Consider the following 17316-nt stretch of genomic DNA (forward strand, 5'->3'; position numbering starts at 1 on the left):
TGTAGCTTTTGAGTTGGTGAACTATTTTACTGATAAAATACAGCACTGACAACACATTTATGTGAGAGTTTCTGTGTTACCGTACTGTATGTGTGCGTTTGAGTGCGAGCAGAGACAATTGGTGCGAGAGAGAGCTAGAGAAAGAGAGTAAATGCTTTTCATATATAATAAAACGCAATTTTGTGACAAAAACAATGGAAATAATTTGGTGTTTTTATCCTATTGTCTATTATATTTATTTGCTTGGCTTGGTCATTTGCTATTTGTAAGCTGTAAGGACCTTTGAAATGACTGAAATTATTTGGCGGAATGATATGGTACTGTATGTGGTCTGTAATACGGTCAAGACCTGTTTGGAACTACTTTATTCATGCGTTTCCCTGAAAATAATTGCACATGGTTCGTCAGCCAATCAGAATCAAGATTCAAAGTTTTGGATTTGCACCTAGCATGCGACAACATATAAAAAAATTACAACTAGACTAACACATCTCATGTTTTAAGTTAAAACAGTTTTTTGTTTTTCTTTTGGCCATCACATTAGCACCAAGCAATCCAGAACTACTGACACTTTCTAAATAACATACCCAAAATAAAAATGGCTCCTGCTCATGAGTCCGTCTGACTCCACACATTAAACTCCCAAAGACTTAACACACTTGCTTCTGCAGTGCCTATTATGCCTAATGCGAGTACACACTGCATGATTTTAGGTACGATTTTCACTCGCCGACAGTTTTGTGGAACTTCTGAGAGAAGTGCCGATGCCCGTCATGCAGTGTGGAATGTGTTTTGACTGGAAATTACATCGGCGATGACGTACAGTACAGCCAATGAGATCGTAAGACACAGGGCAAGGGAAAGTTCAGGGGGAGGAGTCATAGACAAAACATCAGCAAGCATGGCGTTTTCGCTGCAAATCAGCGCACAGACAACTTGGATCGCAAGCTTCTTGCTGGCTCTCTTTTAACAAGAATAAATCCAGTCTCACTCGTGATTTTACATTATTTCATGGATCACTTCTTGTGTGAGTTTGGTTGAGAAACATAGTTTGTAGACCAGACAGAGCTGTCGGCGATTCTTCCTATTAATATGTGACCCTCTGTCACCGATCCGTCATGTACAACAGCAACTAAATGGTACCCCAGACAGTCGTGTAGTGTGAGAAGAACAGTGATCTGACGACTTGTGCCTTTCGACTGCACTTTAAACATTTGTGCCCAAGGGTTGGTCTTTGCTTCCCAGTGCATGGCTTGTAAAATGGCAGCTGAGACTGGTGGCTGAAATTATCAGCTGAAATCTCCCCACTGCTAAAATACAACCTTCAGGAAGCTTCTCATTTGGCACGTTCCCACCATATACTGTACATGATCTTGTGTAGCGTGCAGTGCTGATCACAGGTGTTGTCGACTGTCAGTTTTTGTTCTCTCTGCGGTCGCGCTGAAAGACGGAGAAGCAGCCAGAGCTTTGTGAAGGGCCCATCAGCATACGGGCCTGATTCTCATGCACAATTTTAATCTGTGAGAACAAATACAATGCAAAATGTTTAGGCTTATGTGATATAAATTAATAAAGACAACCAGATGAGGAAGATATGACATAGTTAAATGCAAAATAAACAAATATAGGCACACAACTTGCCCAAGACTCTCCAAGACACAACTGATGTTTGAAAACAGGCAGTGATCTAATGGACTAGAATGCGAAGTGTAAGTGTCATTAAAATCTTATTTATTAACTCTGTCCCTGTCACATTTAATTGGGTGCTGAATTCTCAATTCCCCATTTATGTGTCAATTATAATTCCACATCAAAGGTGATGGTAAATATCAAGCTCTTCTCTTTGAGTTCACCCATGTGCTTTGTTCATTAAAGTATTTAGACACAGTAATGGCAATAAGAAGGTAAATGGTACTGAACACCTCAATAAGAAAACCTTTGGAACATTTAAGTTTAATTAAGAGGTAGAGTCAACATGACATTTTTTAACGTATGGGGTGAAATCGAGTGTGTTCATATATAATGCAAATTTATTGGAACCATGCCCTTTTTAGTGTCTCTCTGGAACAATTTCGAAAGACTCTATAAGATTAGGTGCCATTAGGTGAGGATTGTAGCTATTTTTTATGAATAATATACTTGATTCTCTAAAGAATAAAATAATTGTTTACTGCAAAATAATGCAATACAAAATAAGGTGAAGAAAAAAAAAACGCTTTAAGTCTTCAGAAAGTAGTTTTTGGAGTATTCATATTTTTATCGAAAAATATATATCATATATATTTTTATTACACATAAAAATAGAATATATATACACAAAAAACTACTTTCTGAAGACATTACTTAAAGCGTTTTTTTCACCTTAGTTTGTACTGCATTATTTTGCAATAGAGAATAATTTTATTCTTTATATAATTTCAGTGTTATATAATTATATTTTTTTCCCCACTGATTGCCTCTGGTTTACAGACAAACCCTCACAAGCAAATACAAACACAATGCAGCGCCACCTAAAAATGGATTAGCATAATCAATCACTTTTGCTGAGGATAAGTTGGAACACCTGAATATCGAATGTAGTGTCTCAAAAGCATTCCTTGCGTTTACTGACGCTAATTAAGCATCAATGAAGCCATGGGTTGCCATGGAGATCACCTGCTACTATAACAGTTCTGTTGCTGTCTACCTTTAGCCGGAGTTTTAATCTACAGGTACAAGTGCTCCTTCCAATTAATTGTGTTGTCATGCTTTTTGGATTCCAGGCATCGACAAAATGAAGTATATGTAAATGAACACTGCACTTCAGAAAAGATGCTTTCAGAGAAGGGAAACTTTAATTAAAGGCAAACAAAGCTTTGAATCTTGCAAATGAGGTTGTTTTTTTGGGCTGGAGCATATTTTCAGCTTTCTCGTAAGATGCTGCTGTGGTTTTTACACAAACTAGGCTATCAGGAAAATCTAAGACTGACCAACTCGAGACAGTTTAGGAAGAATGTAAGAAAAAGGTTCTTAAAGAAAAAAAATATTCCCACTATTAAAAATGTATATTTGAACACGACTAATATCAGGTACATTTAAGCATATAATAAATATAATTTCATTAAATACTTACAGTGCATGGGCTTTGCATCCATGGCTCTCCATCTATTTGCATAGGGAGGGATTTACTGGTTCTGTCAATGGAAGATAGTAATATAATACAGAAACATGGAGATATATATTTTGTTAATTTTTGTTTATATACAGTATATCTGTAAACATCAATAAATTAGGCGTCAGGGCTCTGTCACTTCTGTCTAGTGTATTTCTTGGTTCTGTGACAGAGCTCTTTTGTCAAGTCTTTGCGTGGGCATGTGGTGTGCTCTCTTGTCTGTATGCCTGTATGTATGACATGTGCGGGGCGTGGTGTTTGGATCCCGGCACATCTGTCTAGTTTGGTTTCGGTTCTGTGTCGGGATTCGGACATTCATGCTCTGTGTGTTTGTCCTCTGTTGTGAGCGCACATGATGACCTTTCGCTCGTTCTCGTGCGCTCTGTCTTGTCGTGTGAGCGGTCGGTTTCGTGTTCGCTCGGACCGTACGCTCTCCTGTCTGCATCTGTTGTTGTGTTCTGTGTAGCACACGGTTCATGTTTTCATCAGCCGCGTGCTTTCCTGTCATGTTTTGTCTTGTACTGTGTAGCACGCAGCTTGTTTTTCACTAGCTGTGTGCTTTCATGTTGTCATGTTTTGTGTGAACACGTGGCTTATGAGTGTTCTCATTGGCTGCGTGTTCATGTCTGGTTTTGTGTGAACACATGGCTTGTGATTTGTTTTACTGGCCATGTGCTTGTGTTCAAGTCATGTTTGATGTGAGCACATGGCTTGTCATGCGTTTCCTTGTGCCATGTGCTCTCCTGTCATTGTCTAACCCCGCCCACCTTGTTACATGATTATTGATTAATTTGCCCCACCTGTCCTCCCTCGTTACCTGCTTTGTTTGCTCTCCCTACTTATTCTCCCTGTGTTTGTAGTCCTGTGCTGGTTCGTTGTCATATGTTTACCCTTGTGTGTTCGTGTCGTGTCGTGTCGAGTCGAGTCGAGTCGAGTCGAGTCGAGTCGAGTCGTGTCGTGTCGTGTCGAGTCGAGTCGAGTCTGTATTTTGTGCTTAATAAAAGCCTTTATTTCTTCTGCGTTTGAGTTCTCGCCTCATCTCCTCAACCCCAAACCGTGACATTAGGTTAACTTAGGTTTTTTTTTTGCACCATATTAAATATTTTCTTCCTTCACTTCTTGTCCTATACAGTGTGTGTGAAATGAAGTTTGAATGTAGACAAAGTACTGCACAAATATCTCACGTGGTCTCATGAAATAATACACTACTCTTTGGAGTTGGTAAGATTTTTAAATGTATTTCAAAGAAGTCTCTTCTGCTCACCAAGGCTGCATTTATTTGATCAAAAAGACAGTAAAAACAGTAATAATTTAATATTAATACAATTTAAAATGTCACATGATCCTTCAGAAATCATTCTAATATGCTGATTTGATGCTCAAGAAACATTTCTTATTTTTAGCAATGTTGAAAACAGTTGTACTGCTTAATGTTTTTGGGGAAACCTTGATGCATTTTTACCCCAGAATAGAAACTTTATAGAAAATAGGGAAAAAAAAACTGTATTTATTTAATAATTTTATAATGTTACAAAATATTTCTTTTTTAATTTCTTGCACACAAAAAAATCCAAACTTTTGAATGGAAGTGTATATTATAAAAGATCATTAAAAAGATCATAAAATCTGCATGCATAACAATTGCAAAGTAATTAGTATATACAGTATATATAATAATAATAATATAATATATTATTATAATATACGTAAAGCATGTCATTATTTCATGTCATCTAGTATTGTGGCTAATGCTTTGGCGATATAAAACTTACTACACTAATCAAGTTACTCAAATCTAACCCTTCACATTTTAAAATTATATTATATAAGGACTACTTGCACACAACAGCACATTGTTGTTAAGCTAATGTAGTAATCGGGGTTGATTTGTAAAGACTATGAAATGTACTGTAACACACCTGATAATGATGGAGGAACACTGGGCCAGACGTCTGCCTGCGCTCTTCAGACCCGTGTAGATCTGCCCCATTTCCATCGCCCCCTCCAGCCCCACCACCTCCAACAGCTGGTCAGAGGGGTCTGCCATAGAGGAAGAGAGAAACGGTTAACTGATGAGTAGCAAAAGTCCATTCAATTATGAAGTTACAAACGAGTCGACCAACAATTTAGGAACTTCTGTTCCTCTCAGTCTCGTTTTCTTTCACGTCAAATTAAATAAAATTTCTAGTCTGGTTAAAGTCTCTGAACTTACAATGACTTGCCTCTCCAGATAATGCATCTTGAATCTTGAATGTATCAGGATGTACCATAAACAATTAAATAATTTATTAATATAGTGAATATTGTTGTGTCCTAGATGATAAATTGCTTGTTTTTCATAAAAGCATCTGTTAACGCCCCCCTGTAGTCAATAATTGTATCCCTTTAAACTAACCTTTGATCACCAAAATGACATATTTAAATGTTTTTTTATGTGAATTTTTTTTCATGGCTTAAATTAGCTTGAATATAACTCTACACCCTTGCTTCATTTAGTATTTGCGGAATCATTAATATGCTAATTGGCCCCGCCTCCACTCACTCACACCAGCTCAGAGATTTACTCTGCCAACTTACTGACGTAAACGCAGCACAATGGTATCGCTCTTTACGTCGGACACATAACTGTAATTAATATGATTAGCCTTTTGCTTGACTATGTTATCAAACAGCTAATTATGTGCTGCTAATGTTCCACAAACCATGTTCCCATTCGCCATCTCAGAGTCAGGCAGCTGCCTTCTAACAATAATCAGAAATGCTTTGAACAACTCAGAACGTCAGTGTAGAAAGGTATATAGTTGATCATAACAACGTGATATACATCATACACCCGCTATATTGCTAAATCTACCCAATTTTTCATATCAACTAAAAAATATACCGGGATAACCTGGCTTCTCTTGAGACTCCCCTGCTAGTTCACTGTTAATGATAAGCTAAAGCGCATCGGCATGTTGACATGATTGGTTACAAGGTAGTTTGTGATGTCAGAAACACCAGTGATTTGAAACCGTTTTTTTTCACTGCAGTTTTAAGGAGAAAATACTCAACAATGGTGTTGACTTATGAATTTCCACATGGTTTGTCTTAACCACATTAAAACACCACATAGACATAAACAACATTAAAAACTTGATTTTCACCACAGGGGGACTTTAAATGATTAAATGTAAAGGTATAGCACATGTAAGGTGAAAATCTGTATGTGCTAATACCTAAAGTGAATTATTTTGCATAATCATTAATATACATGAAATTACACAAAACTGAAGAGCCCATGCAGACAGTCCTCTCCCTCCAAGACACAAAACCAATATCAATATCCTTGTCAAAATATGTTAGCCTGTTATAGCATCCGCTTTCTACCAAGCCTGACCCATGGGGGGACGTCAGGGGGAAAAGATTATGAGGAGAAAGTCCAAAAGAGAAGATGACGAGCAGACAGTGGAGGTGTGTTTGGGCGGAAAGGGGGGAGCGTGTGAGAAGAAGAGAGAAAAAAAGCAGACAAGCTTGATTTGGAATCTTCACAGTCTGCCTTCCGCTCTAAAAAAGCATAAATTGTCACCGTTGGAGAAAAGGAGGGGAGGGAAAAAACACCAACAACCCACAAACAAAACACCTATTAATTAGAATGCGACACTGATGCAAAGCAATCTAGTGTTCCTCCATATTTATTAATTTCTTTTTTGTTTTGAAGTTATGAGCATTGATTTTTCCTCGGTCGGAGGTCCAGTGTCGCGCTGGGACCATCTGTTCAGTAACAGCTCCTATGAGTCTTCCTCTCCTCCTCCTCAAACACACACGGTGTCATTCAGTCCACAGACAGGCAACAGTCAACCACACAAACAATCAGAACTGAGAGCTGGCAAAGCTCTGACCGCTAGCACAAGGTCCAGTCAGGGCTGTTGCATCCAATCATTCATTTTCTATTTCTATTTCTATTTTAGTTTTGACCTTTCTGACACTTTTTAGGGTATCTTAGTGAGATGGGGGAAGAAGGGGAATGTGTGTGAGCCAGGTTCAAACTCTCACTGCTCACATAAGCACTATGGCTTAATGTCCACATGTATCATGTATCTTATGTCTATTCTATTCTATTCTATTCTATTCTATATCCTTGATTTATTCCATTATATTATAATAGCTTACACATTTTATATCATATTCCATATCTTATATTATTATTTTCCTCACAAGTATAATATTATATTTTCTTACATTTATTCCATTCCATATCTTGTTTAATCCTATTCTGTATATTCTTACATTTGTTCTATTTGTATCTTACATTTTAATTCTATTCTGTATCTTACATTTTAATTCTATTCTGTATCTTACATTTTAATTCTATTCTATATCTTTTATAAATTACTAATCTTTATCTACTCTATTCATCTAATCTATTCTTACGTTTGTTATATTCTGTATTTTACATATTCATTCTATTCTGTATTTTACATTTTAACTGTATATCTTTCATAAATTACTAATCTTTATCTACTCTACTTTTTAATCTATTCTTACATTTGTTCTATTCTGTATCTTACATTTTAATTATATTCTGTATTTTAGATTTTAATTCTATTCTATATCTTCCATAAATTACTAATCTTTATCTGCTCTTTTTATCTAGTCTTATATTTGTTATACTCTGTATCTTACATTTTAACTCTATTCTATTCCTTTTATACATTACTAATCTCCTTTATTCTATATCTAACAGATTTTTTTCTATCTTCATTATATTCTGTACATTGCATCAATTCTGTATCTTACATGCAATTCTATATTGCTAATACAGTCATAGATACCGAATGGGTGCAAGGAAGTGATATGGTGAGCAGGTGTTTTGCATCACAGCTATCACTACAAAATGTATTGGCTGGAACACTACTGACCAATCGGAAGACAATATCAGAATAATTTGTTTTATGAACATAAATATGAGTTACACTACAAGTCCATTCACATATTTAAGCTAAATGGCACTTGTGTGCAAAACTATATTCTACATGTACCTAAGGGCATTGCAGGGATATATTTCTTAAATATGCAAAAGCAAAGCACAAAAAACAGTGTTGGTTCCAGTCGTCTGGCTGACCCCACAGTTACTGGGGCAACACAAATGCCTGGATTGTTGTACCAAACCTGTGTTCAGCTGTTGTCAAGGAGACAGGCTGTGAACGAGGCCTTGCTGGGATTTGAAAAAGTGTGAGAAGTAGAACTGAGTGTGTATTTGTGTGTGTTTGTATGAGTGTACACAGTCCTTTGACCACTGTGGCTTTGCTCTTTAAAAGGGTCAGGCTTGCCGACTCGTGAGGCTGAGAGCTCACACAGAGGACATCGTCAGAGTCAGGCTATGGGGATTTCTAAATGCCTGAGGGAGCGGAGGACACTCTCTACCTACTGCTTTACATGCTCTGGGAACTGTCATCTATTTCAAATGAGAATTTAACAGAGTATTAACACAGATGAAACACTTCACTAGCAGTTATATTAAAACAGTGTTAGCATTTCCATTCATTTCAATGACAGGTGATGTTCGGCTGGGAAATGATGCTCACAAAGTTTCTGCATGCTGGTATAATTGATTCATTGGCACTCAGTTACAGTGTTTTTTAGTCAATCACCTGAGCCATTAATGCCATCGCTCAAGATCCAAGCAGTAGAAAGTAGAAGTAGAAGTAGAAATAAACAGAAATGTCATGCTGTTTAGAGCTGGTGAAACATACAAAACTTTAGGCTATACTAATATTCAAATTAAACAAAAAAATGTAAATCAAATAACAAAAATAAGTTAAAATGTGAAAAATTTCATTATTAAAAAATATGCAAACTTTTAAATTAAAATTAATGCTCATTAAAACATTTTTGAATGGCTGCCAGTTAAGAAAGATTTTGAAGAAGAATTTTGCCAACAAAATGGTGTAGTTACGGCATCCACCAGCAGGGGTTAACCGGCCAAACCTTAACCCCTTTATTTACAAATAACATTCGGCACTTCTAGAATTAACAAAAGGAATTGCGAAAAGGATGGTTTTCTTGAACACTCAATCAAACTGCCAATCAAACAGATAGCTCCGCCCCAAACTGACACGTGACACCATTGATTGAGCCAATGTTGCTATTCTAGGCTGTAGGGGACGCTTAAACAAACAGAGACATTTTTGAAAGTGCCACAGAACAGTGTTTACACTTTTCAGGGAGAAAATCAACTTTCAAATCAATTTCTAAAAGTCTCTGCATGCTAAGCTGGAATAAGAAAATGTATTTTAACACTGAAAAATGTAAAATCTCCTTCACGTTTCATCACAAACCTCTCTTTCTTTTGCACATGCACACACGTACACAAGCCGTGTGCACCTGATAATGGTGTTTTCTTGTCACCTGTTTTTTTTTTTCTGTGTGATTGAACAGCCAGTGTTGCTCATGACGCACATGGAGCGACAGGCGCAGGGAGGGCTGAGGTACGCAGGAGGGGGTTGGGGGGGCTTTCACACAGTGTGTCAGGGGACATCAGTAGCCCCAGTGCAGCCCACGTCCATGCTGAATAATTCAGCCCGCCTCCATTCCCTTCCACCTGAGGAGGCCTGTCTCCTAGCGTCACCAGCGGGGCCACTCAACTGCTCCCGAAAGGTCAGACTCTACCCCATCTGAGAGCCGGGCCTCTGGGGCTAATGCACTCACTGTTTACCATCCAGCTAATGCTCCCTCGACTAATCTGACAAGCACAGGCCTCTCACCTTCAGAGCTCCTTCAGATGAAGCCGTATCTACAAAGGCTTTCAAAACCAACAGCAAGGAGCCCGGGCTAAGTGCCTTCTCTGGTCCGAACCTGGGCTCATGGTCGCCTTCTCGCCAATCAATTGATCTTTCTTTCCCAGAGTGAATAGAATAGAATGGAGCGTAAAGGTTTTTTCTTCCCTGCTCTCTTTTTCGGAAGGCTGTTTTATTTGCAAAGCGCTCTGTTACTGCTTTAGCACAACTGAGAGATGCAGCAGGGATGCAGCAGGATATTAGAGCAAACATGCATGATACAAATGGGTGCATTTATCAGCGTCTGACTCGTATTGACTGAAATTAAAGAGTGCAAGGGGCTGGATGAACTGGAAAGACGTCCACAGACTAACGACAACTGAGATAATGGATTGGTACTTGGGGTTTAACTGAGGTGGACAGATTAAAGAGTTTAACGAATGAGATACTATGGAGTTAAGGCGTGTAAATGTACAGATATTGATATACTGTACAAAACATGAATAAGTATACTCATACTAGAGGTTATATTTCATTTTCACCCCTATTGACTGAAAAGAAAGCAGCTGGGCCAAGCAAGTAAACACTTTAACCACTGTAAAAAAGAAAGTCTAACTGACAATCTCTTTCAAATGGGTGATTTCTCATCAGGGAACATCAAATACTGTGATTGTAAGACTCAAACAGGCTCAGACGTTTCACCCTTCATTCTGCTCTCTGTGATCCGAAACATTCCCATGATAACGGCCCAAAGAGATTCTGTAAAACTACAATCAATGCTCTCAAAGCGGGCATGATGCATGATTTTCCCCAACGTGGTGACAACCGGCGTACACATTTCTAGATTAGTGAACAGCGTTCTGCCTTGATGATCCTCCGTGGAGGGAACATCTAAGTGTTTATCTCAAAAACAACTCTTTATTGTTCTTCGTGCTTTGACGGGATTTGGCCAATTCGCCAAAATGTAAATTGGTCTGACCGACATGTTTGGTTTGTTTTTAAAATGTATAGGCGGGTTTATGGATAATACATAATATGCTAAAATAGACCAGAATGTACTTAGTGGTATGTGCGACATTGTATGTGAACTACAGAAGCCCGTTTCCACCGCAGAGTAATAAAAAGATAAAAAGGTAATTGTGACTTAAAAGGGTCATGAACTGAGAAATAAAATTTTCCTTGAGCTTTTGATATATTAGAGGTCATCATACTATAAGAATATCCTGTAAGTTTCAGAACTGAAAACTTCCTTGTTAGTCCAAAAACAGCTTTTATTGTTACTAAGTCCAGCGAACAACTCGTCCAAGAATGTGTCTATTTATGAAGTAATAGATAGGTGAAAGACCGCCTCTGCAGAAGAAAATCAACATTCATTTTCAGCAATGTGAATGTCTCAGTTGAGCATTACTTATTTGTAAGCGGTACATTTCGCAGTGAATTCTTGAAACACGCCCCATAATCACAGCCCAATGGAGCAGTATCAGACTCATATTCTGATTAGAATCTGAGTATGACGACGTCAGGCTACTAGACTAGAATATGCTTTCATGTTTGATTGTTAAAAAAACAATTTTTACATATTTAACATTATTATAGCACCTCTCTCCCCAGTCTGTCCCGAATGCACCATTTAGTTCCAGTTTCGATAAAGCCCCTCCTTCTGAAATACGAAATGTGCTGTGATTGGTTAGCTAGCCCATTGTGCTGTGATTGGCACCGCTTGTTAGCGTGTGTTCGTGAAATGTCCCGACCCATACCATAACTCCAAGCTCTACTCAGATGTAAATATTAAGGATGGAATTAAAAATTTTAAACCAATTCAAGCCTGATTCAGACTTAAGAATGTTAACAAACAAGAGGACCGTCCAGAACGGACTTTGCAAGCACGGATTTCACAGAACGTTTTAGAGTGGTATGTTGTTTTTTTAAATATGCCTTATACATTTTAGATACGATGTTATACACCATTTAATCATGATATTTGTTGAAAAACTACAGTAATATAAACAGTAATCGATCACAAAAACAAGGTTAATTTCCTAAGGGGTGATGAACAGTCTTACAAAAGTGAGAGCTTACAAAAGCAACAGTAGACACTATATCAACACTAATGTTAGCAAGCAGGCGAGCAGAGGCAAAGCTTTGCCATTTGTTGACATCATAGCAACATAAAACTTATGACTGGAACTAAACTTATGACTGGAAACGCTACCACAAAAAACAAAAGACATACTAACAAGTTGTAATCCATAAACAACAGATTGTGCCGACAAAGTGGGAACTGCTCCATTTCAAGAGAAGCGTTTGTGCATAGCCTGTATTGTGGTTCTGGAAGCTGTTCTTCGTAAAATGTGCAGCACACAGAGTTTATAATGTTCAGGAACAGTTTTTAAAATCAATTTTAACCACTCTAAGTTTGTCAGCCTTAGGAAGGTCAAACAAATGAGTTTTGGAAATGGTGGACAAAACAGTGCTCTTTGACATAGCGACATTACTGTCTTCTCTAGCGGAGCTCAACCAGGCCTCGTCCCCTTTTTTGCATATTTAAATGAGTAAAGGCCTCACAAAAAAAAACGGGAAAAAACGTGTTGTAGTCCAAATGAGCCATTCAACATAATTCTTGAAAAGTGGATTTTGTTAAATAAAATATCTCCTTTTGGAGTGGACTTGGAGCTTTGTAACCTTGCAGATCTTTTATATGCTCAAACAGCAACATCACACACTAACTAAAGTTGAAAAAGTGAAAAAGCATAAATAGGACCCCTTTAAATTTTACATTATGACTTTATATCTCACAATTAGATTTTATATCTCACAAACGGGATTTTATATTTCGCATTATGACTTTATATCAACATTATGATTCTAAATCTCACAATGTAACTTTAAATATCACAAATGGGACTTTATATATCACGTTATACCTTTGTTTTAATGTTTTTATACTTAAATGGTTACTAAGTACCTCAAACAAAATGTTGAATATCTTTCAAAGATCTGATACCACTAACCTGGCGGACTATGGCATTTATTTATTAATTATTTCAGGCCGACTGTCAAAAATAACCTGTGTACAGTACTCTTACTCTAGAAAGTCATGTAAAGCCAGCCAATCAGAGTAGAGCTTGCCAGATTTGTAAGTTTTGCTTTTCTAGTTATGTGTGCAATAACAATAGGCTAAGCCTTAAACATCTGTGGGTGGTCCAAGGGCATACCGTATAATTCTGAGACTACAAAGAACCAAAGTTGCACAACTTAGCTTGAAATTATGCAAACTTTGTAGTATGAAAAACAAGAATTTGCATGATTTATTATGGCAGTCATTTCAGTACCCTTGAGCACAGCCAGTGGCAACAGCAAACGTATGTGACAGTAAGCCTTTAGAAAGTATAGTTATTGAAACCCCAATCAGCCTGGTTTTACCATGGTATAGTTGAGTCTGCTTTGATTAGACAGGTCTGTCCACCAACGCTAGCACAAGCCATTACAGAGCCACTGACAATCCCAAACACTGACATTAAAACTGCGCCCCTTCAACCCAAACAAAAGCCACTCGCCATGATTCAATGTGTCACTGGTGAAATATTCATCATGAAAGAAAAGTTTCTCTGAAGTTGCCTTTGATTAATCAGGTGTGAAGACAAGGACTTTGCAAACCAGTAATGTTAAGGTGACCCTTCAAGAAATGTTCCAGGTTCAATTCAAGTTAAGCTCTATTGACAGCATTTCTGGCATAATGTCTATTACCACAGAAACTAATTTTGACTAGACCCCCTAGTAAAAATAAATGAATACAAATAAAAACGAATAAGACAAATGATTGAAAAATAAAAATAAAACACATAAAAACTGTATGGGAATCAGAACCCACCATCTCATTCATTTTGCCCTGCATAGTAGCCTACAATATGATTTGAGATGTGCGAGTATGCATTTGTGTACCTTGGACAGCAAAAATTAATTGTTTGGGGTCAACAATTGTGGTCTTCTTTTCTGGAGACTTCTTCCCTGTTCTACGGTGACCCCTCCGTTTCTTGCTCTCTCCCCATAGGTTGGAACCACCATGCATGCTGGGAATATTCAGGACGGCGATGCCCTCCAATGAGATGTTGCTGAGATTCAGGGTGATACCATCACACTACAAAAAACATGGGAAAAAATTGCAAGGCGTGTTTATGAACAGTATATATTTTTAAATTACAATTATTATACAGTGAATGATTCGATCAATCAATAATGAATAAATAGATCTACATCTGTCGTATTAGCACAAGCACACTGAAAATAAATTGCTCTTTGTTATAATCCAAAAACAACAAAATCCTGAAAGACATTTTGGCAAAATGTATTTTTTCTTGTATTAAAACAATACACCACAGTTCCTTCCAGTGGTTTTGCAGGGGTGTTTAAGTGTTAGAAAGGCGATAAGGCATGTGGTTTCTCACTTATTCTCATTACCTCCACCTCAAGATAATCATGAAGCTTCTTGCAAGTTGCTGAGAAGGTTTCCGAGGTGCCAAACTCGAAGTACCAAAGCTTATTCTTCATCCTGAAACCAACAAGTTGTATCAGATTTGTATGGATAATGTATTTTTTATAGATCATTATCAGTCATTAGGTGAGTGGTGTGGCGTCTTAAAATGAAAATGTTATTTATTGGCATCTATGGTTTCATGAAGAACCTTTAACATCCATGGAACCTTTTCTTTGCACAAAAGGTTATTTTTAGTGGAATATTAAAATAGCCCCACATCATCACATAGCCTTCACCATACCTAGAGACTGGCATGGAGTACTTTCCATAAGATCATCTCTCAATGCAAATCAAACTAGCTATTAGGCTAACTGAAATAAAACCATGCCAATCTCTAGGTATGGTGAAGGCTATGTGATGATGTGGGGCTATTTTAATTCCAAAGGCCAAGGGAACTTTATCAGGATGCATAGTATCCCTGATCCATGAAGTAACTGGCCTTTAAAAATAAAAATCTGCCTGCCTCTATGGGAATTTAACATAGGGGTGTCCAGACTTATGCACCCTGTATTTTAAGGAAGAATATTTATTTATTTACGATGATTCATTATTCATTCACAAAGAAAATTGGTGTCCTTAAAGGTTGGATTTTTCCTATTTTTTTAATTAAGGCATTAAGTTCAATTTCCAAAAGATGAATTTTTATTCCTCTTTTTAGTCAACTTTAGTATGGGTGTCTAAACTTATGTATAGCACTGTAATAATACTGTTAATGTAATCTTTAGCAAATCTTAAAATGAATATTAATTTTTCATACTGTACATTATACTTCAGGGCTATTAAATGCTTGAATCTCATTGGTTGGCGAACTTTCTAAGGTGTGCAATCATTTTCAGGGAAACGCATGGCTAAAGTATTTCCAGCCAGGTCTTGACCGCATTACAGTTCCATATCACTTCGTCAGATTATTTCAATTATTACACAGGTCCTTACAGCTTACAATGGCAAATAAAACCATAACTACACTGACCAAGCAAATAAATATAGTAAACAATTGGATAAAAATGACAAATTATTTCCATGGTTTAGTCACACAATTATGTTTTATTATATATGAAAAGCATGTACTTTCTTTCTCCCACTCTCTCTCTCTCTCTCACACACACACAAACGGCAAACGCAGAAACGCACTCGCACTGAAATGTGTTGTCATCGCTGCTCTAATGATTTTATCAGTAAAAAAGTTTAACAACTTAAAAGCTACATGGCATTTCACAAGGTATTAACAGCGCTGTTCTTGGAGCAGATCAACTTACAGTTTCGCTGTTAGTAGAGATAACGGCTGCAGCCGAACACTGTTACCACCTCGGGTGTGCATTATTTTTCTAATAATTCAACGGCCTGTCATCAATTATTCCTTACGTGATGCCTAAATTTACCTGTAGCATTTAAAACAATTATTTCAGTCAAATTAGTCATTTATCAGTTATTGGACTGTTAAATAATTAACAGTTTATCTGTATCGGGCAGAGTTTTATTATCAGTGCTAGCATACTAGTAATTGGTAGCCTGGTTAAAACCAGACCCTTCTCAGTTGAAACTGAGTGTAGGGTCTGGCGAAGCTATGTAGACAAATCATTTCCAAAGGGGCGTCACCAACCGACGTAGCTCAAATTTCTCTGGGCGCAATTGGATAGTCTTAAAACCAATAAGATCGATGAAGGAGATGACGTATGCTTCGAGTGTTGTTCTTTGCTCCGGTTTTAACGAAAACGGTAAGTTTAAATCGCTCAAAACAGACGCGATAACTGATTCGTTTATATAGTGTCTATGATTCGAACGAGTGATGTTCCATGGCGGCATCCATCTTTGTAATGAAATCTCCTTCAGCGTTGCTGCGCGGTCGTCATCATGTAAATCCCTCCCCAAACGTTTCTGATTGGTGCCGCGATTTTCGGCGGCACAGAAATGAGTTTGAATGGGCTCTTCTCCAGACTATCCTGGAGAGAGAATTAAAATTCGCCGGAAGTAGTCTGGGTTTTCCCAGGCTAAGTAATTGGAAGACTGTAGGTTCAAATCAAAATGAATGAATTTACAATAATGCATCACCTAAAGTAATTCACAATGACTGTCTGGTCCCCATCTTGGCATGAAAATGATCCAGGACGACTCAAAAACTGAAGCACATGGCGCAAACCCCTACCATCACAGAGCCCAGCTAGGGTTCAGAGAGGGTAATCTAGCTGCCCCTTCAATTAAGAGTGGGTTGTGGAGCCGGACCCCTGTCCCCCACCCCACACAAAGTCTCTCTGGGACCAGGATCATGATCAGTGACCTCACCAGAACAAACCACCATCTGTTTTCATTATCAGCAGACACACACACACCTGAACCTTCTACAGAAAAGACCAAAACACCAAGGATTTAGAGATTTAGAGAATTACACAGTCCCAAGCATAAAAATGGGATCTAGTTAAAGGAAAAATAAGACGTAGTAAGTAAGTGGCATGAAAACAATAAAAATGCTTTCGTTTTTGGAATAGACTAAAAAGCATGCAGAGATCCATGGTGATTGTTAGCATGGTGTACTCTTAAAAATAAAGGTTTGATATTGGTATTGATGGTTGCATGAAGAACCTTCTATTGCACAAAATGTAGTAGAAAAGGGTTCTTTAGATAATTTGAATGTTCAACACACTAAGAAAAAAAATTAAGTTAAGAACTGATTGTTAAAAGGTTCTTTGGGGAACCAAATGTGGTTTTTCAATGGCATCGCTGTGAAAACCTCCTTTTGGACCCTTTATTTTTAAGAGTGTATTAAAAAAACATTTGTGGTATTGTACAATAAAATATAAATACAGAAAAGACGCATTATGTATCTAAAATCAATATGTGCCTCTATAATTAAAAGGGAGGTGACAGGTACTCTTCAC

General features: G+C 37.6%; 1 protein-coding gene across 1 annotated transcript in view; it reads right to left on the bottom strand.

The window, feature by feature from the left end:
* Positions 1-1350: 1350 nt before the first annotated feature.
* dgkb (diacylglycerol kinase, beta) overlaps positions 1351-17316 on the bottom strand; it is a gene marked incomplete at its 5' end in the record, with an annotated part of 50361 nt that continues 34395 nt past the window's right edge. The window contains 5 exons of the mRNA XM_081370661.1: positions 1351-1518; positions 3113-3173; positions 5071-5191; positions 13852-14047; positions 14368-14458. Coding sequence (XP_081226787.1) covers positions 1414-1518; positions 3113-3173; positions 5071-5191; positions 13852-14047; positions 14368-14458 — 574 coding nt within the window. The 3' untranslated portion in view covers positions 1351-1413. The remainder of the gene's footprint in view (positions 1519-3112; positions 3174-5070; positions 5192-13851; positions 14048-14367; positions 14459-17316) is intronic.

Source organism: Scardinius erythrophthalmus (genome assembly GCF_964197995.2).
Source record: "Scardinius erythrophthalmus genome assembly, chromosome: 7".
Taxonomy (NCBI): domain Eukaryota; kingdom Metazoa; phylum Chordata; class Actinopteri; order Cypriniformes; family Leuciscidae; genus Scardinius; species Scardinius erythrophthalmus.